Here is a 26,526-nt window from a genome sequence, read left to right as displayed (position 1 = left end):
ATCTATAACACGAAGGGACTGAAGCAGTTAATCTCAAAGGGTTTTTTCAGCTCTGACTTTCTGAGAGTCTCAACATGTGACAAGAGCCAAGGACTCAATTGAGGATGCCCTTGCTTAGTGAGCGTCAGGGTGCCTGCTTCTATCTGCCCAAAGGCTGGCTGCTTGGCTTACTTTAAGAATCTTAGTCCTCAAAATCTTGAAATCAAAAGAAGACATGAACAAATAGATCACAGAAATAGAATGGCAAATACTCTTAAATATGTGGTAATATGCTCAAGCTCACTCATAGTAACAAAAACACAAACTAAACCTATACTGAGCTACCATTTATGGACAAATCCTAATGCTTATTAATGAGACTATGGGGAAACTGTCCTCCAATACATTTCTTGTGTTAATGCAGTACGGTTCCAGAAGAGGGGATTTGACAATACCTAACAAATCTAAACATTTGGTTATCCTTTGACCCAGCAAAACAGGGTAAAACAGGGTATATGATATTTTAGCTTTTTTTTTTTTCTTTTTTTAAGGCATATACTCTAAAGATACACCTCCACAAATACAAACAACACATGCACAAGGTTTCTCATTGCAGCACAATTTTCAAAAGTGAAAGATCGGAAACAACACAAATATCTGAAAATAGGGCACTAGTCGAGTAAATAAGGATGTATTAAACAATGTAGTATTATGCAGTAATTTAAGAAAAGAATGAGGAAGATCTCTATGAACTTTGTTTTGTAGTGATTTTCTGGGATATATTACAATTTTCCAGCACATAAAACAAGCAATAACATAAAAAATTTCAAGCTATAAAACAAGGTTTATAATTTGCTAGCTTTATTTTGTAAGAAAAAAGAGGAAAATAAGAATATGTAAGAATACACACACGTTTAAAAAATTTTGTCAAATGAAGCATACACTAAGATAAATGTTAAAAAACTAATGACTCCAAAAGTTAAATGTAGAGTTGTCATACATCCAGCAATTCCACTCCCAGGTATATACCTAAGATAAATGAAAACATGTTCCATACAAAATCTTGTACACAAATGTCCATAGCAGCATTATTTCATAGTTGTTGAAACGTGGAAACAACCCAAATGTCTGTTAACTAACGAATAGGTAAACAAAATGTGGTATACAGGCAATGGAATATTATTCAGCCATAAAAAGGATGAAGTACTGATACATGCCACAACATGGATAAACACCAAAAGCATTATGCTAAGTGAAAAAAACAAGACACAAAAGTACATATGTGATTCCATTTATATGAAGTGTTCAGAATAGACAAAGCTATAGAGAAAGAAAGTAGATGAGTTGTTGGCAAGGTCTGGGAAGTGGGGGTGTGAGAAGTAATGGGGAGTAATTGATAATGAGTATGAGGTTTCTTTTTGGAATGATGAAAATGTCTGAAATTATATAAAGGGTGACAGTTGCACGGTTCCGTGAATATACTAAAAACCGTTTAATTTTAACCTTTAAAAAGGTGAATTTTATGATATGTAAAATATATTTCAATAAATGTGTTATAAAAATAAACTAATGAAAGTTGTTATTATAGTGGATAGGTGTGGTAAGTAGGGAGGAGGGGATAGGGATAAGAGCTAGATTCCTCTGGGTATACCTCCTTATATACTTATGACTATTAAGCCATATTAATGTTTTACATATCCAAAAAATAAAATTAAATCAAAAATTATGAACCATAAAACTGAACACCAATAAAAGCAAATGAATTTAATGAACCTAAGTGTTTATCAACTTGATAGCATAATTACAGAGAGAAAGCAATTATTTCAACTAACATGTCAACACAGTCCTCTGACTCATCCTTAATGAGATGTACTCTGGAAACAAGAAAAGCAAAATTTTAAGCATCACTCAGTAGGTTTATTAATAGTAGTAATATAATTTAACTTGAAACACACACATACATCTTATAAAGATAAAGCAAAAAAGTAAATATGTTAATGTTATCACAAGCTAAGCCTTATAGTGTACAAAAGAGATACAGATATAAAATTAAAGACATGAGGAAAAATTTTTTAACATTAAAATTAAATTAAGAATGTTAATATGAATTCATGATTTAAAGAGAAGGCAACAAGAAGAAAAGACTTTATTCACTGAATCAGTCTGGAAGGAATTCTACCCAAAAAGAAGTGAATACACTTAGTATCCAGTTTTTTGTTTTTAAATAGCATTTCCTTTTCAAAGGAATCAGGGGTGCTTAGAGAAATGGCTGATTCCATGTCTGGAGCAAGGAAAATACAAGGTTAGTCTTGGATAAACAGTACCACCAAGCAAGAAAGAATGGAGTCACACTAATAGTGTCATAATAGTGTCATGTCCAGAGGATGTAGAAACCTTGAAAGGGCTGACACCGATGATGTTTGAGTCAACCTGAACTTCAATAACAATAAATAATGTATTTGATTATTACATGTTGAAAAACAAAATTCTTGTAGGTAGGTAGAGGAAGGAAAGCTCTTTATTGCAGAAAGAATACCAGCTAATAGACATAGGACGAATGACAGAATTAGAAAAATCATTAGTTTGCTATCTAAGTGGTCTGTTTTAGACATGAATCAAAACTGTTGGGTAAAAGAGTATTGAGGAATAGGATGTTCACATTATTCCTATGTATTACTGGCAAGTTACTTACTAATCACAAATAAAAAACAATGTATCTTTACAATGAACCTGTCTGGCAGACACCACCTTAAGTAATCGATCAAAGTTAGCATCAGTAATAATGGAACAGGCCAAGCGCGGTGGCTCAGGCCTGTAATCCCAGTTCTTTGGGAGGCTGAGGCGGGTGGATCACCTGAGGTGACAAGTCCGAGACCAGCCTGACCAACATGGTGAAACTCCGTCTCTACAAAATTACAAAAATTAGCCGAACATGATGGTGAGTGCCTGTAATCCCAGCTACTCTGGAGGCTGAGGTGGAAGAATCACTTGAACCTGAGAGGCAGAGGTTGCAGTGAGCTGAGGTTGTGCCATTGTAAATAATGGAACAAACCACTTATGTACCTCCTAAGTAGATATAATAAAAATTATAATACATAAACTGTGAAATATTTTTGCCAAAAATATGTAGCTTGAATCATATTAATTCTTTCCAGTTTGCAGGAAATAAAAAGTATAGAAAAACACAGAGTATTTGACAGTCTATAAAGCTTTTGAAAAGGCTTGGACTTTTCAAAAAGTCAATGTTGTGGAAAAAAGTGGTAGAGGTACTGTTGTACATTAAGAGACTAAATAAACAAACAAATGCAGTGTAAGAGCTTTGATTGGATCCAGATTTGAAAAAGGCAGCTATAAAAGACTTTTTCCCCCCGTAACATTTGAGAAAATTTGAATATGGACTAGATATTAGATGATATAGAATTATTGTACATTTTCTAGATGCTAACATGTTATTGTGGTTTTGTAGGAAAATGTGCTTATTCTTTGATGATGAATGCTGAAGTATTTAGGGTTGAAGCAATTTACTTTCAGAGGATTAAGAAAAAATATAGACAGACTAAAAGCAAATGTGGCAATATGTTAATTTTTGAGTCTAGGTATAGACAGTATGTGTCTTCCTGGTACCACTCTTTCACCTTTTTTGTATGTTTGAAAATGTTTATAATGAAAATTGTAGGGAAATGTAAATAAAAAATACGCTTAGTTTCAATAGAGAAATTTGCACAGAAGAAGAAAATTCATGTGTTTTTAAAATGCACATAATTATCCTGCCTGCCGACTGCTGCTTTCATCATCTATATGATGAGTACATCTATGCCTTTTTACTGTGTTTCCACTGCCAGCCTGTTTTCCAGGCTAATAACAGGCAGACCCAGACTGACCTCAGCCAATTTGAGGTTCTCAATTATCCAGTTCTTTTTGGTTAGTATCTGGAGCTTCTATTAGTCAGAAATAGGAGAACTCTAAGGTCACCTCCCTGGCAATCTTACTGCCAGTGGAATATTACAATAGAAGCAAGCTCCGGGCTTAATTCTGCCATTCTTATAGCTATTTATCAGCAGGCAGACGAAAAAAGACTTGAACAACCTGTTCTGCAAACTCAAATGAAGTCCCAGCTCTCTGTCCTTTCAGATGCCCTGACAACATCTTGGATGAAAGGTTCACTGGAGGCAGATAAGATTGGAGTCAGGCAATAAAATCCTACCATCTAGTACCCCTTTGTAACCTTAGGCCTGGGCTACCATTCTGAAGGGTATGGGTTATTAGGCTTACTAGATTCTGTTTACTTTTGTAATAATACTTCTCTTATTTGAGATGCAATACTGTACACTGTATAAATTACAAAATATTTAAAAAGCAAAAACAAACAAACAAACAAACAAAAAAAAAAAAAACAAAGGAAAAGCTTTCTATTCCCAACATTCAGTAATCGTTACTATTAATATAGTTCAGGTTCTTTAGAATCTCTCTCTCTTTCTCTGTCTCTTTCTTTCTTCTCTCTCTCCCTCTTTTTCTCCCTCTCTTTGTGTGTGTATGTGTATGTGTGTATGCATTTTTGTATACATACACATGTTTGCATTTTTTTTTTACCAAAATGAGATTATGTTGTTCTTTAGTCTACTTTTTCCATTTTAAAAATTTTGACTTTTCCAGACCATATTAACATTTTCCCACTTGACCCAAAAGTGGCCTTTTATAGATTTTTGTCCAATCTGGTATTCAATATAGGAACACATTTTATTTATGTCTTTTTTGTATTTTTAATCTAGCACAGAGCTTATTTCTTTTTATTTATTGTTATTATTATTATACTTTAAGTTCTGGGATACATGTGCAGAGCGTGCAGGTTTGTTACATAGGTATACCCGTGCCATGGTGGTTTGCTGCACCCATCAACCCATCATCTACATTAGGTATTTCCCCTAATGGTGTCCCTCCCCTAGCCCCCCACCCCCCAACAGGCGCCAGTGTGTGATGTTCCCCTCCCTGTGTCCATGTGTTCTCCTTGTTCAACTCCCACTTATGAGTGAGAACATGTGATGTTTGGTTTTCTGTTCGTGTGTTAGTTTGCTGAGAATGACGGTTTCCAGCTTCATCCACATGTTGTTGTTGTGTCTTCTGCCAGGTTTTGGTATCAGGATGATTCTGGCCTCATAAAATGAGTTAGGGAGGATTCCCTCTTTTTCTGTTGTTCAGAATAGTTTTGGAAGGAATGGTAGCAGCTCCTCTTTGTACCTCTGGTACAATTTGACTGTGAATCCATCTGGTCCTGGGCTTTTTTTGGTTGGTAGGCTATCAATTTCTGCCTCAATTTCAGAACTTGTTAATGGTCTATTCAGGGATTCAACTTCTTCCTGATTTAGTCTTGGGAGGGTATAGATGTCTAGGAATTTATCCATGTCTTCTAGATTTTCTAGTTTATTTGCGTAGAGGTGTTTATAGTATTCTGATGGTAGTTTGTATTTCTGTGGTATCAGTGGTGATATCCCCTTTATCATTTTTTATTGTGTCTATTTGATTTTTCTCTCTTTTCCTCTTTATTAGTCTGGCTAGTGGTCTATCTGTTTAATCTTTTCAAAAACCAGCTCCTGGATTCATTGATTTTTTTTTAAATGTGTTTTTCGTGTCTCTATCTTTTTCAGTTCTGCTCTGCTCTTAGTTATTTCTTGTGTTCTGCTAGCTTTTCAATGTGTTTGCTCTTGCTTCTCTAGTTCTTTTAATTGTGATGTTAGTGTGTCGATTTTATATCTTTCCCACTTTCTCCTGTGGACATTTGATGCTATAAATTTCCCCATAAATACTGCTTTAGCTGTGTCCCAGATATTCTGGAATGTTGTGTCTTTGTTCTCATTGATTTCAAAGAACTTAATTATTTCTGCCTTAATTTTGTTATTTACCCAGTAGTCATTCAGGAACAGGCTGTTCAGTTTCCATGTAGTTGTGTGGTTTTGAGTGAGTTTGTTAATCCTGAGTTCTAATTTGATTGCACTGTGGTCTGGGAGACTATTATGATTTCCATTCTTTTGCATTTGCTGAAGAGTGTTTCAGCAGTGCATATACTAAAATTGGAACGATACAGAGAAGACTAGCATGGCCCCTGCACAGTGCCTTTTTTAATGATACTGTTTTACCAACAAGAGAAGACCAATTGTCCTGTAGAATGTTACTCCCTAGTTTTGTCTGCTTTCTTCTTTGTCATATATTTCAGCGAATTCCTCTACTTCTTGTATTTTTTGTCAAGTAGAGGTTCTATCTAAAGGCTAGATGGATTCAAGTTAACTATTTGTTGGTTGGAACAGATCATAGGTGATGTTGTATACTATATGCTGCATCATATCTGAAGATGCATAAGATTGGCTGATTCACCTTACTGATGTTAATATTAAGCATTGCTATATTTTTCTACCCTGTCAATGCAAGGCTGGCAGTGTCTGTGCAATATTTTCAGCCAGTCCATATGTCTTTAATACATGTAGGCAATGGTAATTCGTTTTTACCTTATGTTATGCTCATTAACAAAGCCTTTGGTGTTGGTTGGAGATAAGGTTTGCTGAAACTTACAGGAGCTCCTCTGGCTTTTACTTGAGTCTTTTAAATACTCATTAATCACCCCTAGAGCATGCATGTATTCACAATTAGAATACTACCATCATAATTAATATGTTTTAGATTGTGCATGAAAACTAATAAGCACATAAACCAAATTTCATCAGTTCTAATAATACTTTTTCTCAAATTGTAATCTGAATTCTATACACATCTGAAAATCAATGGTTTCTTAAAATTACACTTGTCAGGCAGCAGTTCTGATGTAATTATCATGGCCTCCACATGCATGAACTTGTAATAGCTGCTCATATTGTAGTCACTTAAGTTAAATTATGTTCATTGTTGAGTTTATTTTCTATTTAAAATGTCTTCAAAAATATTACATGATGATATGACAGTGAAATTACTTTTCTTTCTTAGTGGTACATAAATAATGTTGTGCTTGTAACTCATGACTGATGAAATTCATGACATCGTATGGACTTTGTTGAAGTACTTAAAGTAAATGACAGATAATATAATACCAGTGGAGGAAGCCAAAGCTGTCAGCCCTTAAAAAAAGGCACCATCCTTGGGGAGAGGGACTTGTTTGCTTGTGACACTGATTCACTCTCCCCTGCACTATTGCCTTTTCTTTTGAAGAGCTTTTTATTGTGCAAGATTTCAAGTACATATGAAAATAGAGGAGACAGTATAGGAAAGCATTATGTGTCCATCACCCCTCCTTCAACTATAATGAACACATGGCCAATCTTGTTTCATCTATTTCCCCACCCATTTCCCCTCCTCCCATGTTATTTTAAATCAAATCTAAGACATCATATTATTTCATCCATAAATATTTCAGTTTGTGTCTTGAAAAGATGAGAACTCAGGCCAGGCGCAGTGGCTCATGCCTGTAATCCCAGCACTTTGGGAGGCTGAGGTGGGTGGATCACCTGAGGTCCGGAGTTCTAGACTAGCCCTGGCCAACATGGTGAAACCCCATCTCTACTAAAAATACAAAATGAGCCGGGCGTGGCGGTGCACACCTATAATCCCAACTACTTGGGAGGCTGAGGCAGGAGAATTACTTGAACTTGGGAGGCGGAGCTTGCAGTGAGCCGAGATCACGCCACTGCACTCCAGCCTGGGCAACAGAGCGAGACTCCATCTCAAAAGAAAAAAAAAAGAAAGAAAAAGAAAAGATGAGAACTCTTTATAAACATAACATTATCACATCTAAAAAGAAATGAGTAATAATGTAATAATATTATCAATTATTCTGTGTTCAAATTTCTGCTTCCTTTTTAGTTTTGTGTTTCCAGGGTGTGTGTGTGTGTGTGTGTGTGTGTGTGTGTGTGTGCACATGTATGTATGTATGTACAGGGTGGGAAAGGCAAGCATACTTAATAGATGGTTCTGTGTTCTTCTAATGGGGACATACAGTGTGTGGTTGTCTTTGCCCCCAATTATTTTCAAGAGCGCAGCTTTCTGAGATTCACTTAATTGTCAGAGCTGGAAGTCCCCTTAGATCACCTAATAACTTCATTTTATAGATGAGGGAACAGATACCTAAGGATGGAAAACGATAGGCCCAGAGACACAGTACTTTAGTAAAAGAACTAAAAATATTGAAGGTAGCTTCCTTGTTTAGGAGTCAGAGGGCATACAGTTCTTAGACTCATTGGATGCTAAAGCCAGACCTAAAAGTTCATATAGATAGCCTCTCATTCTGCCAGAGGTCTCAGTCTGGCAGTCTGTTGACAAGGTCCAGACCACAAATATATTTTATTTGTTCCGCAGTGTTTTGGGGGAAAAGTGATTTGGCTTCAACATTTAAAAAATCCAGGTAGTTCACATCAAAGTATACATTTCAGGAAAAAAGAGGATGTTAGCACACTGGATCTGCATGCCCACGTGGCAGCAATCAGTTGGGGTTGAGTAATGGTTTCTTGCTTTGGAATGGGCACAAGCTTCTAATTTACCATAGGCCCCACCACTCCCAAGTGTTTTAACAAATATTATATTAGAGTCACATTAGATGTGACCTGGGAATTTCCCTTTCTTAAAACTAGAAGTAATTCTGTTGATGGTGTGTCTCTAAGTGAGTGGTGGGAAAATGGTGGTCTAGAGAATGTCTGCTTGTTTAAATGTGGCAGCCACTTCTCACCAGGCCCATTTCTCTCATGTGAGTTACCTGCCTTGCCCCTCTAGACATTTAAATTTATGACCTCTAATCTAAACCATGCAATCAGAATCATTTTATTCTGTACTGGAGACTTCTTACAACCAACCTCAGTAGACTAGAGAGTTCAAGATTCCTTTGCTGTCAAATAACATTACATACTCTTGTTTTTGATTTCATTCATCTTGTTAACCCACAATTTGGGATGTTACTTATCCCCCATACTGGTTTTCAAAATATATAATAAAAAGAGATGCTAAATGCAAAGCAATCTCCCCAAAGAATAGGTGAACTTCCAAATCTCGTAGGAAGGCCAAGAAGGAAGAGTATCCTAAATGGGATGACAAGTAACTCCCATAACAGAGAATCAGAAGGTGGATTTAGCTTAGAAGCGCCCACATAAGAGTTTTGATTTATCCAGAAAAGTTAGACAAGCAGGCAGTGGGATGCAATGGGATGGCTATAAGACTTGGGGAGCAACAAATATGGGCTTGAATCTCTGCCTTGTCATATGACCTTGCCAAGTGCTTTCCTCTTGGTAAACCGAGGCTTCAAAACTAAAATACTCTGCTTTTTGGAGTTGTGATGATTCTGTGAGCTGCTGGGACACTGAACACAGATCAGTTCCTTTCAAAGCTCACAGTAGGAGATACACAAGTGTCCTTGTGGTTTAGCCTTTTTGGGTCACTTGATGTTAGCATGGAGATACTTTTCCATTTTAATATCTGAAAAAACTTCTGTCACTAAAGAATAAAGATTAATTGCAGGGGTACTGAAACTATTAAAAGGAACACATCACCAACCCAGCAATATCAAAAGCTATGAATGGTTGCTGTTCATTTCCATTTGAATGATGCTCAGCCTTTGTCTAGGGCTTAACAGACTTCACATTAAGATTTGTCTAAGGATTCTGTACGCCTCAATTATCCACTCAGTGTTAAGAATCTACCATTCTCTTCTGGGCCTTAGCCTTGGTAGGTATGGAGGGTGAGTGTTTCGGGTAGGCGGTTGGGCTGTTCCTACAGCCAAACTGACCAAAAGAGATTCTTGCCTTTTACTTGGCTGCCTCCAGGACTGTTTGGAAGAGCACTAGGGGAGCTCAATTCCTTTACAAATAATTCATTACTACCTGCTGTGTGGCAGGCACACACACTTGGAAGTTGTTTATCACCTAGTAGGAGAGGCAGATAAGTAAACAGAAAATTGCAACTTACTCTGCTTGCCAGTGGTTTTAGTTAGGATGAGCACAGTGGGCTCTGGTCTCCCTGAAGATATAACGTTATGTGTATCTCCAAGGATAGATAGACATTTTGTGAATGTATGGAGAGGGAGATATTCTAGGTAGAGAGAATGACATGAGCAGAGAGGTATGGGGGTCTGAAACAATGTGGTATAACCAGACAGCCCTAATCCTAGCAGTTTAGTATAACAAGAGTGTCAGAGGTCAGCAGTGCCTGAAGGCTCCTGGAGAGGTAATAATAACAACAGATACTTCCCAGGGTGCCAGGTACCATGCTAAAGCAATTTATCTTTATTTATTCAACAACTCTCTGAAGTGGGTGCTATTTTCCCAGGTGGGAAAGCTGAAGTTCAGAGAGGTTAGAGTGAGTGAACTCACTGTTGCGCAGCTGGTGAGTGGCCGTGTTGGGATTCAAACCCAGCTGCAGAGCCTAAGCTGTAAGTAGGGATTGGAAATAGGGGTCAAGTTACTCAAGTTATGGAAGGATCCCAAAGTAGGAAGCCACTAAAGGGAATTTAAGCAATGAAAGTGACTAGGGATCAGAAAATCTGGGGTTGCAGGTTCTACTCTACAGCTAATTGACTGTGACTTCGAGCAAATTCCTTTCCTTCTTTGGGCCTATGTTTTTTCATCTGTAAAATAAGGAAGATGATCAAGTGCAAATCTTAATGATCCCTTTCAGCTCCTTCAGATTTTTGCTTCTCTAACGGGGGTTGGGAAGGGGCTGATTTAAGAGACTGGTAGGCATTCTCTCAATGTGCTTTGTGGTTCTTTGTACATGCTTTATACTTATGTGGGCTGTTCCTCTTGCTTGGAATGTACTCTTGCTTCCTTCCTGCCTCTCCAAATAGTATCCCACTAGCTGTAGTCCCTCTCCATATCCCCGCCTGTCTCTTAATTCCTTCAGTGCTGTTAGCTAGGTTAGCTATGTCTAACCACTTTGACTCCTAGTTTTATACTATCTTGTATTCTTTGCTGATTGTTTCCTTTGTAATCTTTTCTTCTAATACATACTTTAGGCTGCTCCTTTCCTTCTAATTTTTAGTTTCTCTTACCCTCTATAGCACCTAACACAGTCTTGTTTGTAAGGGGATACTGGAACAAATTTTGTTAATCTTGCCCCTTTTCTTCTGGCAGTGTGTGTGAGCACAGCAAAGAGAATCTTATGACCCCCTCCAACATGGGAGTGATCTTTGGGCCCACCCTGATGAGAGCTCAGGAGGACACTGTGGCCGCCATGATGAACATCAAATTCCAGAACATAGTGGTGGAAATACTAATCGAGCACTTTGGCAAGGTATGCATTTTCTATTCTCACTACCTCTTTTCCAAACATGTGACACTTTCCCCCAACTGCCTTTTAGTGCTGTGTCTTCCTCCTTGGCTCACATTGACAATGAAAGGAAATCCCATTATGACACAATGACATTTAATGGTAACTCTTACCCTGGGAAATTCATTCATTCAGCAAACATTGCTCAAACTTATAACTATATTACTTTCAGACACCATGCTAAATACTGGGGGTAATGAAGAAGAAAAAGTCACTGTCTGTGCCTTTAAGGTGTTAACAATGTATAGTATGGAGACAGATGGGTAAATAGGAAAATGATAGTATAAAAATAGTCTATATACAATGAAACTGTAGGGGAGAAGATATTTATGTTCTCACTCATTGCTAGTTTCATGGCTGAGACCCCTATAACAAAAGACTGATTAACAAGAGAAAAGTATACAAATTTATTTAATAAGTTTTACATGACACAAGAGCCTTTAGAAATGAAGACCCAAAGAAGCGGGTAAACTCTTGCATTTTTTATACTAAGTTTGATGAAATGGATCATTGTGAAGATTAGTAATTAGAAGACAGAAGGATATGATCTAATGGTAATAAACTTAGGAGGATCTTAGCAAGGCTTGTTTGTTCAGATTCTTCTTGGTGTTTCTGTGTCTTCGAGGATAGGGATGTTCTTTTCCTCCAGTTATAGGGAGGGTACCTCTGGAACGACCTACTTTAGAGGAAGGTCAGAGAATTCTTTTATGGCCTGCTCCAGGGGAGAAGGGGAGAAGGCAGAGAAACCTTCTTGCTTCTGCTGTTTCCACAAATGCCAAGGTGCCATATTTTGGGATAGCAGGTCCTGAACTCCATCAAAACTAAAAATAAAGCAATACTTATACTTATTTGAAACCCATCTCATTCCAAAAGTATATATGGCAGCATATTTTATATTGCACATAAAATATAAGGCATCATACATTATAATCAGGTCAAGTACAAAAGGTAAAACAAAGGTAGAGTCAGAAAATGATGCCCAGAATGAGGTTAAGACAAATATTTATTGACAAATTCTTGTAGACTTGCAACAGATGGCCCTACACTGGGGTATAAGCTTCATAGCAGCTAGTGCCATCCTAGGGAAAAGCATAATTCAGTAAAGAAGGACAGGGAGGCAAAAGCAGCAGGACTTGGTGACTGGAAGTCACCAAGGATGTGGGAGAGGGAGATTTCTGAATCCTGATTTTCTGACTTGGCTGACTCGGTGAATGGGGCTCTACTTCATACATATAAGAATTTCACAATGGGAAAGTTTGAGGGAGATAGAGAAAAGTTCAGTTTGGGACAGGTCACATTTGAGATTTCTGAAAGACATCCAGAGAACAATGCCTCGCGAGCAGTTGACTATGTGAATCTAAAGCAGGGATCAGAAAGCTTTTCCTTAAAGGACCATATAATAAATACTTAAGCCTTTGCAGGCCATGGATCTCTGTCACAACTACTTAACTTTGCCATTGTAGTGAGAAGACAGCCGTAGACAATATGTAAACAGATGGTTGTGGATGTGTTCTAGTAAAATTCTGTTTACAAAATGGGAAACAGGCCTGTGGGCTCTAATTTGCTGACCCCTGTTCTAGAGCCCAGATGTGATAAATTGATAAATCGATTGATTCATCCAACAAATGTGTGTCGAGTACCCACTTTATACCAGGTACTGTTTTAGGAACTCTAGATATCATCTTCATAGAGTTTATATTCAAAAAGAGTAAACAAACAGTATTCAAAGGAAGTAAAGTATGTAATATTTTAGATTATAATGAACATTAAGGAGAAAAGCAGAGAAAGGAAATAGGAGGGGTTGGAAAGTGGTTTTGCAATTTTAAATACAGATAGGAAAGGAGAAAATAAGGAAATGAGGAGGGCCTCACAGAGAAGATGACCTTTCAGCAGACATTGATAGGGAGTAGAGGAATGATTCATTCACCTATCCAGAGAGACAGGATTCTAGGTTGAGGAAATGGTATGTGCAGAATCCCAGAGACAGAAGTGTGCCTGTCATATTCACAGTACAACAAGGAGGCCAGACTAGCTAGAGTGGATTAAGCAAAAGATGAAATAGGAAAAGATGGGCCTGAAGAGATAATGGAGAGGGACATACTAGATCCTGTAGTGGAGCCTTATAATCCACTGGAAGAATTTTGGATTTGCTCTGCCTGAGTAAGATAGAAGGGGGGCTTTGATCACGGGAATAGCAGGATTTGATTTAGGCTTAACAGGCTTATTCTGGCTGCAATGTGGAGAATATGAAGGAAGTCAAAGCAAATCTAGATAAATTGAGATACATACTGTGTTCATGGAGTGGAAGACTCAACATGGTAAAGATGTCAATTCTTTAAAAATTAATCTATAAGTTTAAGGTAATCAATATGAAAATCCCAGCAAGATGTTTTGTAGGTAAAGACAAGATAATACTAACATGTATGTAGAAATGGAAAAGAACTGTAAGGGCTAATACAATTTTGAAAAAGAATAAACTGGAGGTAGGTATTAATTATATTAATGCTTACTGTATTGCTTCAATAATCAAGACAGTGTACAATTGGCAGAGGTAATTTGATAAGTCCTCTTGTCTATTTCTTACATAAACAAATAGAACAGAATAGAGAATCCACAAATAGCCATACAGAGTATGGCCTGATTATTTTTCATGAAGGTACAAAAACATTTCAAGGGGGAGAGGGTAGTCATTTCAATGAATTGTATTAGAGCAATTGCAGCTCTTCAGGTAATGAAAGTGAACCTCAACCTCAACCTCTCATTTTATATAAAAATGAGCTCAAAAAGGATCATACATTTATATAAATCATAAAACTATAAAACTTTTAGAAGATAATATAGAAAACTGTTAGAGCCTAGGACTTATTGAGGAGACATAACACCAAAAACACAATCCATTAAAGAAAAAAAAATCAATAAATTGACTTCATCAAAATTAAAAAGTTTTGCTCTGTGAATGACCCTATTAATAAAATGGGAAAACAGCTACTGAGTTTTGGAGAAAATATTTGCAAACCACATATGTGACAAAGGATTAATATCTAGACTATACAGAGAACTCTCAAAGCTCAACAGCACAAAAATTCAATCTAGTTAGAAAGTGGGCAAAAGACATGAACATGAAGTATGCATGACAATTAAGTATATGAAAAGATGTTCAAGATCACTAGCCATTAGGGAAATATAAATTAAGACCATGATGAGAGATCTCTACACACCTATTAGAATAGGTAACGTTAAAAATATATATAGTGACAATACCAACTGCTGACAAGGGTACACAAAAACTGGATCTCTCATACACTTCTGGTAGGAATATAAAATTTGGCAACTGCTCTAGAAAACAGTTTAGGAGTTTCTTAAAAACTAAACATGCACTTCTTTAGGATCCATCATTTACACTGCTGGGCATTTATCCCAAAGAAATGAAAACATGTCCACACAAAACCTTTATAGGGATGTTAATTAATATTTGAAAAAAATTATTTAAAGCATTTTACGTATATTAGCACATTTACACCTCATTTCACATAAGAAGAAACCAAGGTACAGAGAAGTTAAGTGACTTGTCCAGGGTCATGGAGTAAGTAAATGTTGAAGCTCAAATTTGAAATCAGGCAGTTCAAATGTATACTTTACCACCTCTAGATCTTTGTTATGTGTCTTGCAAATGGGTACCTGAAGTAAGTGAAGGTGAAGGTCATTATAGATGAGAGAGCTAAGGAACTTTGAGGCAAGAGTTGCTGAAGGGTCATCCACATAGCGAAGATTTTTGATAGAAAATAATTTTCTAATCCTAGCATTTGGTGGTCAGATCATGGGTCTTGTACGCTTGGTTAAGGAGTTTGGTCTTTATCCTGAAGGCAGTAGGGAGCCTTGGAAGCATATTCTGAACATTCATTATATGATGATTCATTGCATTTTAAATGTCCTAATTCATTTATAAGTGGATAAAGGAGTGACACAGCATCTCATCATTAGTATAACAAAATAATTTTTTTGTTTCTATTCTATGCATTTCTTAGGGGCAAATGCCAACTTAAATTTTATTAGAAAATGTGTTGGTTGGCAAATGACCTCAATCCCATTCTAGTTCATAAAAGTGTGATTTTGCTATGTCCAAAGCATATTATGTGGCATGATTTGAAGAGCAATTAAATGCTAGTTATCTCTTATTCCCAGGATATACTAGGAGGGCATTTCTATTAACTAGTGGTCAGCTGTTAAGTGAGGTTTTCACATCCTTGTAACCTGTTAATATGTGTTAAGTAGTTGAAGTTCTGACGTTTATGTGATACCAGGGATGTACGCTGACCATGTTTTCCAAACAAAGACATGGTAACCAAGGATCTTTTCTGATTTATGAATTTATTTCAAAGGAAACATCTTACATGGAGATATGAAATGAAATCCCAGTTTATTAAATACTTATCAAGTTATCTTTTTTGAAAAATAGCAGAATGATATGTGGGTGAAAATGTTCCAGAAATTCTAGACCTTATGTAGGTGTAACCTCACAGGGTGGTTGTGGGATTAAAAGAGATAATATGTGTGAGAGCTGATGCCGCTTCACACATATCAGGGATTATATGTTCCTGCCAAGTTGTTCAGTTAATGGGGTATGATTTTTCAGTTGAAATATATAATAATTTCAGTAATGTGTTTTTTTCCATTTACGCTTGCTCTTTAATAGAAAAGGGCTTAAACACATTGGTTTTAAGTTTCTTTGTTATTCCTTTCTTTCAGTCTCTCTTTTAAGAGCATCCAGGGTCTGTAAATACAATGTAAGTGAATCAGAAGAATTGATGCTTAAAGGAATCTATTACTAAGTCTTTCTTAATTTTTTTTTTAACAACTTGAATGATCTTTTCTAAATTTTTTCTTTTCTAAGTTGGAAAATAGGTAAATAATAGAAGATCTATCTCTACACTGATTCCCGAGAACAACATTGCCAATTATTCTGAAGTTCTCTTTCTTCCCATCTCACTTAGCAGTATGTATCAGGGTGCCTGAACCTGATGTTGTTGGCTTGAGGCACAGAGGTAATTTGGACTGACAGAGGAAGGTTGACTTCTGTTTTCTGAACATTTTGTTTTGGGGAGCTGCCAGGAATTAGTGGGGAAGAGAGACGTCATCTCTGAAGGCAGATCTTAGCAATTTAGTTTTGAGGACAGAGCTATTTCACCTAAGGGGACAAAATGTAGGGTAGATTCATTGAATTTTAGAACTGGAAAGGGACCCTAAAGACCTTCAGGTCCAAGCTTTTCATTTTATATGAAGCCTCTTTTCGCATGCCACAGTAGTGGTAACAGGTTTGCATTTCTGCAGCTCCATTCCTGCTTGTCTACTGTTTGGAACATCCTCTCTCCCCCACAGTTCTTCCCAACCAGTTTATAAAAGAACTCGGATACCAGCCACAAACTTTTACCAGTTGTCTAACTTGTGTTTTGCAAACTCATTTTCTCACCTACACAACCTGGCATCTGCCGTTTTCCTCCTTTATTGCTCCCAAGACCACTCTCAAAGAGCTAGAAAGCAGTGGTTCTGCCCCTGTAGGCTTAGATTTGTATTCAGTGAACATGGAATCAGTGTGGGACAATGTATTTCTAGCTCATTTAGTCCTTTTTGTAATTCTGTGAATGATGGATTGTATTTCCATTTCTGAAATTAGGAGATGGAGACATTGAATCTAGTAAGTGGCAAAGCTGAGACTTAAATTTAGGTCTGTCAGGTTATGGCTGCCCCTCGGGGAAAGGGGGACCTGTTTTATTGAGATGTGAGCTGTGCTTTTCTTTGCATCATTGATGCTGACTTAGCTGTTCTAGCTACTCTTGAGTTCCCTCCTTATTTCCAGTCTTTCCTTTTTAGTGGGTGGGCGTCTGCTTTTTAATCATACAGGAAGGATCTTGCCTCACTGTGTTAAGTCTAGTTTTCTGGGAGAATAGTTGATTATTTTTTGAGATAATTAGAAAATCTATTATCAGTGTATGTCAAAATGGATTTTAGTCTTACTGCTTAAGATATATGGTTCAGGGAAATGGAAGACTGAATGGTATAGTCTTTTCTGCAGACATGGATGGTTGAAAGCAGTTCTTCCTGTAAACTGGCCGGAGAAAGCGGAGTTATTCTCAGTGTGGAGTTTGTGGGAACTCCAGTGTTGCCTATGTTCCCAAATGGCCAAATGAGACCTAATCCAGGAAGAAAGCCCATGTTGTAGCAATGTAATGGATTTGAGAAGGCAAACAAGAGACCCTGTTAAGAAATGGGTCTTATTTATATACTTTTCAGGCACCCATCTAGCAACCTAGAGGAAACAGACCCTTCCAGTCCTGGTCTGTCTCTCCTTTCTCAAAAAGGTGGTGTTTGTGAATTTCAGTCTGCCACCAGAGGGTAGCAAGAGAACAGATGAATGTGTCTCTCCAACTGATTTCTGGAATAAGATAGATAGATAGATAGATAGATAGATAGATAGATAGATAGATATTTTAAAATATAAGTAAATGTAAATATATAGTTATACTTTATAGATTTTACTGTATAGATTTATATTTTATACATTTGTATTTTAGAATGTATCTCTATATCTACCTACCTATACACACACACAAACACACACACACACACACACACACACACACACACACACTTTGGTGGGGGGGGTGTTCGTATGTGTAAAGAGAGAGAATCTAATTAAGCCAAGACTCTACTTCTTCACATTTAATTTCTGAAATGATAAGGTTAAGCTAAAAGTTATTGAAAATAGCATTTTTATTATCTGTACATGTAAGGATATTTTCATTAGTCTGTACATGTAAATCTAATATGTATTTAGCTTGGAATTTGGCAAACATTCTCAATTGAATCTGGAGAAAAAATATCTTTAAGTATGAATATTAAGATCAAAATGTAACCTGGAGAAAAAATATCTTTGAGCAGAGAATTACTAAGATTGGGAGATTTCAGATGTATTTATTAGTTGCAATGAATCTTTGAAAACGTAGCTTCAAATTTTCCACCTTGGCTAAGTGGAGATCTTCACACATTCTTCAAATGCCCAGTTATTTATAGCTTTGAAGTGAAGTCAGGCCCTGTTTGAGGTGAATAAGCATGTCCAAACCCAATGAGATAGGATGATAAATGTAGGATGTAGTTGTGAGCTGAGGTTTGCCCCCATGTTCAGAGAGCAGAAAAGATTCCCCTTTTGATTCTGGTCATCCTAAGCATTATGCCAGTGATTCAGAATGAGGTGAAAATACCACTCCTTCCCTTTTTCTGTCTCTAGCTGGGGCTGTAATAATAATTATCACAGTAAAAATGATAGCATTTTTTGGCAGCTTGCTATGTGTCAGACATGGTGCTATACATTTGACACAAAGCATCTCCTCGATTTCTCACAACTTTATGTAGTATTTACTTACAGGTAAACTGAGGTCTACAGAGGTTAGGTTTGTATGGACTATCAAAATCAAATATCTGTTTTTATTTTCTTTTTGGAGGCCTCTAGTGTGTGTGGGTGGCGGAGAATATAGAATCAGAGATTTTTGAGAATTTGAAAATATCTCCAAGGTCATATTGTCCATTCCCCTCAATGGCCAGCGATTTTCTTGTATCATATATTTTTTCCTTTGCTGTTCTCCTTTGAGTGGCCTGAGGTCTCAGGTTGGAACACCAGAGTCTAGATAATACAGTAAGACTGGGGCCAGTGTGCCAGAGGGCCAAATAGGTGTACTTTGGCAGCTAGACTTAAAGCAGACTGAGCTTCAGCAGTCTGGTGATAGGCCAATTCCTATTTGAGAGAACAGGAATCAATGGAGGAGCAATGAGAGATCGGGCGAACTTTTTCTTTGCTCTGAGATTTAGAGACTGAAAGCTGGGTCATTGCTACTTTCTTAGATTAAGACTTCTTACCAAGAACTCTGAAAATGTCCAGGCCACCTCTGTAAGCTCTTCAGATATTCTTAGAGGTGAGAATAATGGAAAGAATGGAAAAATAGCTTTAAACTAGACAGCCCAGGGACTACATCTCAACTTTATCCTTTACTAGCTGGGTGGTCATCTAAACAAGCCAGTTTACCCCCCTGAGCCTTGTTTCCCTCATTTAAAAAAAATGATACTAATAATTAGACCTACTTCATAGAGTTGCTGGGAGGAGTCAATGAGATAAATGTTTCAAGTACTTTGTACATGGTACATTGGCCACTAAATTTTAGTACTTGCCCATGCCCTATACCACTAACCCTTTGCTGTATTGACAGGAGATGAGCTCTGTCTTTATGGTGGCATTCCCTCCTAATACTTTTATTAATACCTTGGTATCTACTAAGTCTTTGTAGTCAAAAGGGGCTTTTCTTAGAAGCCCTTATACCATTCTTTATGGTTATTAAATGATAGAGAAACTCTTTGATTTCCCAACCTAAAAGCATCTTAAGTTGATCTAAAAAGAAACTGCACTTGGAATCTGCCATGTCATTCTTAGTAGAAAACTCACAATCCATGCTGAGTAGACAGAGATATCCTTAATAGGATCTGATTTTATCTTCTCTCTCCCTTGGCATTTTTTTCCTGAGACAACTGGGAAGGGGAATGGACAGACAATTAGAACACGGATTACAGACTGGTTAGATATAATCAGTGGAAGTCTACAGCTATTTCCTGCAGTAGGTACTGTTTTTTAGGGGAAATGACACCTGATTGGGCATTAGAACTCTTGGATTCTAGTCTCAGTTCTACCATCTACTAGCTTTGGGGCCTTGGGCAAGTCACGTCCCCCTCTTTGGACATCGATTTTCCCATAAGTATATTGGATGAGTAGGACTAGACAGGATTCTAGAATGTTACATCTAAAAAGGCCTTAAAGGCGATGTGTTTCTGAGACCAAAGACAGCCTTAGTGACAGCCCTTTTATAAAAAGCTGGCTCTTGGTAACAACAGACGTGATACTTTCAAAGTTCTCTACATACTCTAAGCAAACTCGGTGACACACTTGATGTTTAATGTGGTCTGTGCCAAATGCAAAGAGCTCGTTATTTTTGACCCTGTTGCCACCTTTGTTTCTAGTGTAGTGAAGAGTATGGTTTTTGCTAATATAGCCAGAACCCAGAAAGCTCAACATAGCCTTAGCCAGAGTGTAAATGGAGACTCAATTGGAAAGCTGGGATTCATCAGGGCCAAGTCTTGTAGCTTTGATTTATAGAAAGGCAAAATGTTTTTTTGTACAATCTGATATTTGCAGCCCTGAAGCGACATCTGGAAAGAATCTGGATAGTTGTTCATTTCTGCCAAGATTTCCAAGGGTTAGAATGAGTCTGGATCTCTTGGCCTTTGGCAATTGGAAATGACCATCTTATATTAAATTTCTTTTCTCTTTCACACCTAAAGACATGACGGAGAAGAATCCGTAAGGGGGTTAATATGTGACCAAACTCAGGCAAGCAGTTTGTTAACCCTCTTCCCAATGGAGGTGATTGCTTGCCTGGCAGTGTCTCAAAGCCCAGCAAATTATCCAGATTTAGTTCCCAGAAGTCTTCAGGAGAGGGATTCCAGGAGTTGGGCTCCTTCCTGACTACAACCCAAAACAACAGCCAAGGCCCATCAGAACAAAATAATATTCCTCAGATATTGAGTTCTCTTAGACCAGGCCTTTAGAATGGCACTTAGTGCCAACCATATGCCCAGAAAACAAATAAGCACTGGTTTGCCCCCAGACTCTACTTTGGCCACCTTCTGAGATATTTTTCTGAAGTCACTATCAAAGACCATGAAACCCTAATTGTTCTTCACCAGTCCACAGAAAGCCAAATCAGTCTGTCCTTTTTCTGGAGTTTTGGAGGGTGGGAAAATAAGTTCTGCCTGATACTGTTTCTACCCAAGGAATTATTTTTAAACTTAAAATGTTTCCTTCTATGGTTTATAGTGGAAAGAGTGTTAGCCTTGAAGTCAGACACTTCTGGGTTCCTATCATAGCCCTGCTTCTTACTATCAGGTGGCCTTGGACAATGCACATTCTTTATTCCCAGCCAAGCCTTTGGCCTCACATCCTCTTTCTAGTCTTCTCCCCAGTGACTTGATCTAGTCTGTCTATGAGTTAGGAATTCCTACTTAATTATTCAGCTACAGAAGAACCACTACAGTGTCCAGAGGAGGAAAAATGAAGGCCTATACCCTGTCAAGTTCTAGTGATAATTTTTCTCAACTTTCCATTCATTCAGCTTTTTAATTATTCTTTCCTCCCTTAATCCTGTGGAAAGGGGTAGGAAGAGGGATTTATTTTGTGGTTACCCTAATGCATTGGTTGATCAATCATGTCCTTCAAGCCCAAGTTGTCTTTGCAGAGAAAGGAATTTGTGTTCAGAGAAAGGAATTTATAAACAATCAATAAATGAGTTAATATACATACAACACTTAGACATGTGCCTGACATGTAGTAAACATTGTAGAAGAGTTGACCATTAAAACTAACTCTGACCTATGGCTTGAACTTGGAAAAAGTTTGTTCCATCAAAGCCATTTTAGTCAGTCTTCTGGGTCAGCAGCTAGTACCACCATTTCCACCTTCTCCTATTACTGTTGTCACTACCTTTCAACAATGATTGCATGAGATGCATAGGAACTGGTTTTGCATCCTGTGTCACCTGGTATTTGACCCTTTAGAAAATCCCCATATACTATGAGTTTCCTATTCCTTTAGGATTTGTTCATTTGTTTGTTTGTTTGTTTTGAGACAGAGTCTCTGCTTCTGCCACCCAGTTTGGAGTGCAGTGGCGTGATCTAAACTCACTGTAGTCTCCACCTCCCGGGGTTTAAGCGATTCTCCTGCCTCAGCCTCCCAAGTAGCCAGGATTATGGGTGTGCACCACCACTCCCAGCTAATTTTTGTATTTTTGGTAGAGACGGGGTTTCACCATGTTGGCCAGGCTTGTCTTGAACTCCTGACCTCATGTGATCCTCCTGCCTCAGCCTCCCAAAGTGCTGGGGTTACAGGCGTGAGCCACCACGCCTGTTCTTATTTCTGCTATTTTAAAAGGGTAGGTTGTTATTCCGTTCTCAGAACCTGCTTAGAATAAGTCCTTTCATGGATACACAAGAAGCCACTGGGGCATTAGGTAGAGCTTGCTGGGTTTCTTTCCTTGGACCTATTCTAACTCCTTTGTCAGCTCTGAAAGTTTTCTCATTAATATTGGACTGCCAACAATGAGTTAAGAGATCTTGGGCCCATATTTTCTTTCCTTCCTCCTTTCTTAATAGAAACTGTGGAGTTTTCCCCAAGTTGCCCTTCCCAATTCCACTAGTTATATCTGTAGTTTACAATCCTGTTTTTAAGGTACCAATGTCACCCCTTCATTCAATAAATACTTACTAAATGCTTACTATGGACAGGCGAAGTTCTAGGCTCTGGGGATACAAACAAAACGAAGGCCAATTCTTGTGGGTCTTCATGTTCTGCTGGTTATAAACAATACATCAGGTGGTGGCAAGTGCTCTGAAGAAAAAGTAAAGCAAGGTAGTGGGTTGTTCCTTTATGGAAGATGGTCAGACAAGGCTTCTGTTAATGTGTTATTTAGGCAGAGAACTGAATAAAGTAAGGGTACAAGGTATGGTAGATATCACTGGGAAGAGCAATTCCATGAATAGGGAAAACCTAGTACAAAGGCCCAAGGCAGCAATGTGCTTGGCATGTTGAACAGCAAAGAAACCAGAGTGACTGGGAGCAAGGATGACAATCTGCTCCATTTGTCTTCCCAAAGGGAATAGCAGTAACACACAGGTTAATGCTCATTGTTAAAATAGAGTTTTGAGTGAGGCCTTTGGAGGGCCACAGACCAGAAAAAGAGGTAAGTGGATTCTTACTACAGCAATTGCCAATATTTCCACATTAAAGCTTGGCTCGAATGTTTGCATCTGTAGGCCAGCTTTGGGAAGGATGTTGCAATCCATGATGACTGTAGGGGTTATTCAGGCCACATTTTAATTTTAGAGAAGACACACAACAGGAAGTTTCCCCTTTGCTTTTCTAGACTTTTCTCACTTAAAGAGAGTGTGGTTTTAAGCCTACCAAGCACCTTCTCTGAGTTCTGCCTACTGTCACATTGGAAAAACTGCTCTCAAACAGCTCCTTACCAATGAGCCTTTCAGTATACTTTCAGGAGACAGGCCATGTGGACAACACCCTATCCAAGTGGAATTGTCAGCTCTCCTTATAAATCCTAGAAGTCAGTGAGCCCGTATCTATCTTGAGACCTGGGTAGCTTCTTGAAGAAGAGCAACCTGTGAGGAGGGGTTTTTTTTTCAATGAGAAGTGAATAATTTTTATAACTGGAGCAGGGAAATAAGATCATTTAATCTGACAGAGTGCTTGAAGAGCCATTAAGTTCATATCACCTGATTTGCATAGCATATAACTGCTTCACTCCCTATTGCTTCAGTCTGAAAATTTTTCTGTTCCTCTCTCCCTTTCTCTATCAATCTCCTTTCCCTCTCCCTGTCCCCCTCTTTCTCTCTCTCTCCCTCCCTTCCTCCCACTCCCCTCTCTCCCTCCCCTCTCCCCACTTCTTTGTGTGTCTTGCGTTTTCTCTGTCTTTAAGGAAACATAGGTTTAAGTTCTTTTTAGGGTTCATAATAATTGCAATAACTACCACTTATTGAGTGCTCAGTATGTTCCAGGCTAGGTTCTTTACATCAGGTGTACCTTGCTTTATTGTGCTTTACTTTATTGCCCTTTGCAAATACTGCATTTTTAAAAACAATTTGAATGTTGGTGGCAGTCCTGTTTCGAGCAAGTCTATCAGAGCCATTTGTCCAACAACATGGGCTCACTTCTTGTCTCTGTGTCACATTAGGATAATTCTTGCAGTATTTCAAACATTTTTTTCCTTCTTACATCTGTTGTGGTGATATGCAGTCACTGATCTTTGATGTTACTATGTAATTGTTTTGTGGCTCCATGAACTACACCCAGACAAGATAGCAAACTTAATGAATAAATGTTGTATGTTCTGACTGCTCTGCCGACCAGCCGCTCCTCATCCCTCTCCCTCTCATGCTTCCCTATTTCCTGAGACACAACAATATTGGAATTAGGCCAATTAAAAACCCAACAAAGGCCTCTAAGTATGCAAGTGAAAGTAGGAGTTGCATGTCTCTCATGTTAACTCAAAAGCTAGAAATGATTAAGCTTAGTGAGGAAGGCATGTTGAAAGCTGAGATAGGCTGAAAGCTAGGCCTCTTGTGCCAAACAGTTAGCTGAGTTGTAAATACAAAGGAAAAATTCTTGAAGAAAATTAAAAGTGCTACTCCAGTGAACACACAAATGATAAGAAACCAAAATAGCCTTATTGCTCATAGGGAGACACTTTTAGTGGTCTGGGTAGAAAATCAAACCAGCCACAACATTCCCTTAAGCCAAAGCCTAATCCACAGGAAGGCTGTAACTCTTCAATTCTGTGAAGGCTGAGGAAGTAAGGAAGCTGCAAAAGAAAAGTTTGAGACTAGCAGAGGTTGGTTCATGACGTTTAAGGAAATAAACCAGTTCCATGACATAAAAGTGCAAGGTGAAGCGACAAGTGCTGATGTAAAAGCTGTACCAAGTTATCCAGAAAATGCAGCTAAGATCATTGATGAAGGTGGCAACACTAAAAAACACATTTTCAATGTACATGAAATAGCCTTCTATTGGAAGAAGATGCCATGTAGAACTTTCATAGCTGCAACGAAGTCAATGCCTGGGTTCAAAGTTACACAGGACTCTTTTCATTAAGGGCTAATGCAGCTGATGAAGCCAAGGCCAATTGACCATTCTGTAAATCCTAGGGACCTTAAGGATTATGCAAAATCTACTCTGCCCATGCTCCATGTATGGAACAACAAAGCTTGAATGACAATACATCTGTCTACAGCATGTTTTACTGAATATTTTAAGCCCACTCTTGAGACCTACTGCTCAAAAGAAAAACTCTCCTTCAAAATATCACTGCCCACTAACAATGTACTAATCACCCAGCAGCTCTGGTGGAGATGTGCAAGGAGATTAATGAATGTTGTTTCCATGCCTACTAATACAACATCCATTCTGCAGCCCATGAATCAAGGAATAAATTCAACTTTCAAGTCCTATTATTTAAGAAATAGATTTCATCAAGCTTTAGATCCCATAGATAGTGATTCCTCTGATGAATCTGGGCAAAGTAAATTTAAAACTTTCTGGAAAGCATTCACCAATCTAGATGTCATTAAAAATATTAATAATTTATGAGAGGAGGTCAGAATATCAACAAAGTAACAGAGGTTTGAAAAAGTTAATTTCAACCCTCACGGCTGACTTTGAGGGGCTTAAGCCTTCAATGGAGGAAGTAACTGTAGATGTGGTAGAAATAGCAAGAGAACTAGAATTAGAAGCGGAGCCTGAAGACGTGACTGAATTGCTGCCATCTCAGAATAAAAGTTCAATGGATGAGAAGCTGCTTTTTATGGATGAGCAAAGAAAATGCTTTCTTGAGGTGGAATCTACTCCTGGTGAAGATGCTGTGAACGGTGTGGAAATGATAACCAAGGATTTAGAATATTGCATAAACTTGGTTTACTAAAGTGGTGGCAGAGTTTGAGAGGAGCGACTCCAATTTTGAAAGAAGTTCTGAGAGTAAAATGCTATCAAACAGCATGGCATGCTACAGAGAAACTTTTTGTGAAATGAAGAGTCAATTGGTGCCACTAACTTCATTGTTGTCTTCTTTTAAGAAATTGCCATAGCCACTCTAGCCTTCAGTAAGCACCATCCTGATCAATCAGCAGTCATCAACATAGAGGCAAGACCCTCCACCAGCAAAAAAGGGTATGATTTGCTGAAGGCTCAGATGATTGTCAGCATTTTTTAGCAATAAATTATTTTAATGAAGGGATGTATTTTTAGGAATCATGCTATTGCACACTTACTAGACTACAGTATAGTATAAGCACCGTGAAACCAGAAAAATTGTGTGGCTCAGTTTACTGTGATACATATTTTATTCTGGTGGTCTGGAACCAAATCCACACTATCTCCTAGGTATGCCTGTATGTTACCTTATTCAACCATCACAACAACCCTATGAGGTAGATGGTATCAGTATTCTCATTTTGCAGCTGACATTTGCAAAATGCAAACTGAGCTTCAAGTTTGAGATTCATATAGTTTAAATTTCTTGCCCCTGGTTACATAGCAAAGCTCCAACACAACTAACTCTGACTCTGTCCTGACTCTTTGACCTCTATTTTGTACTCTGTCTT

The 26,526-nt window shown here is 38.0% G+C and overlaps 1 protein-coding gene across 1 annotated transcript in view; it reads left to right on the top strand.

Annotated features, from left to right (window-relative positions):
* OPHN1 (oligophrenin 1) overlaps positions 1–26,526 on the top strand; it is a gene marked incomplete at its 5' end in the record, with an annotated part of 249,567 nt that overhangs the window by 178,820 nt on the left and 44,221 nt on the right. Inside the window, one exon of the mRNA XM_011980563.1 lies at positions 11,073–11,232. Within this exon, the coding sequence (XP_011835953.1) occupies positions 11,073–11,232 (160 nt within the window). The remainder of the gene's footprint in view (positions 1–11,072; positions 11,233–26,526) is intronic.

Source organism: Mandrillus leucophaeus, unplaced genomic scaffold (assembly GCF_000951045.1).
Source record: "Mandrillus leucophaeus isolate KB7577 unplaced genomic scaffold, Mleu.le_1.0 Scaffold1046, whole genome shotgun sequence".
Taxonomy (NCBI): Eukaryota; Metazoa; Chordata; class Mammalia; order Primates; family Cercopithecidae; genus Mandrillus; species Mandrillus leucophaeus.
Note: the sequence above shows the minus strand (reverse complement) of the source record. Positions and strands in the feature narration are given on the sequence as shown.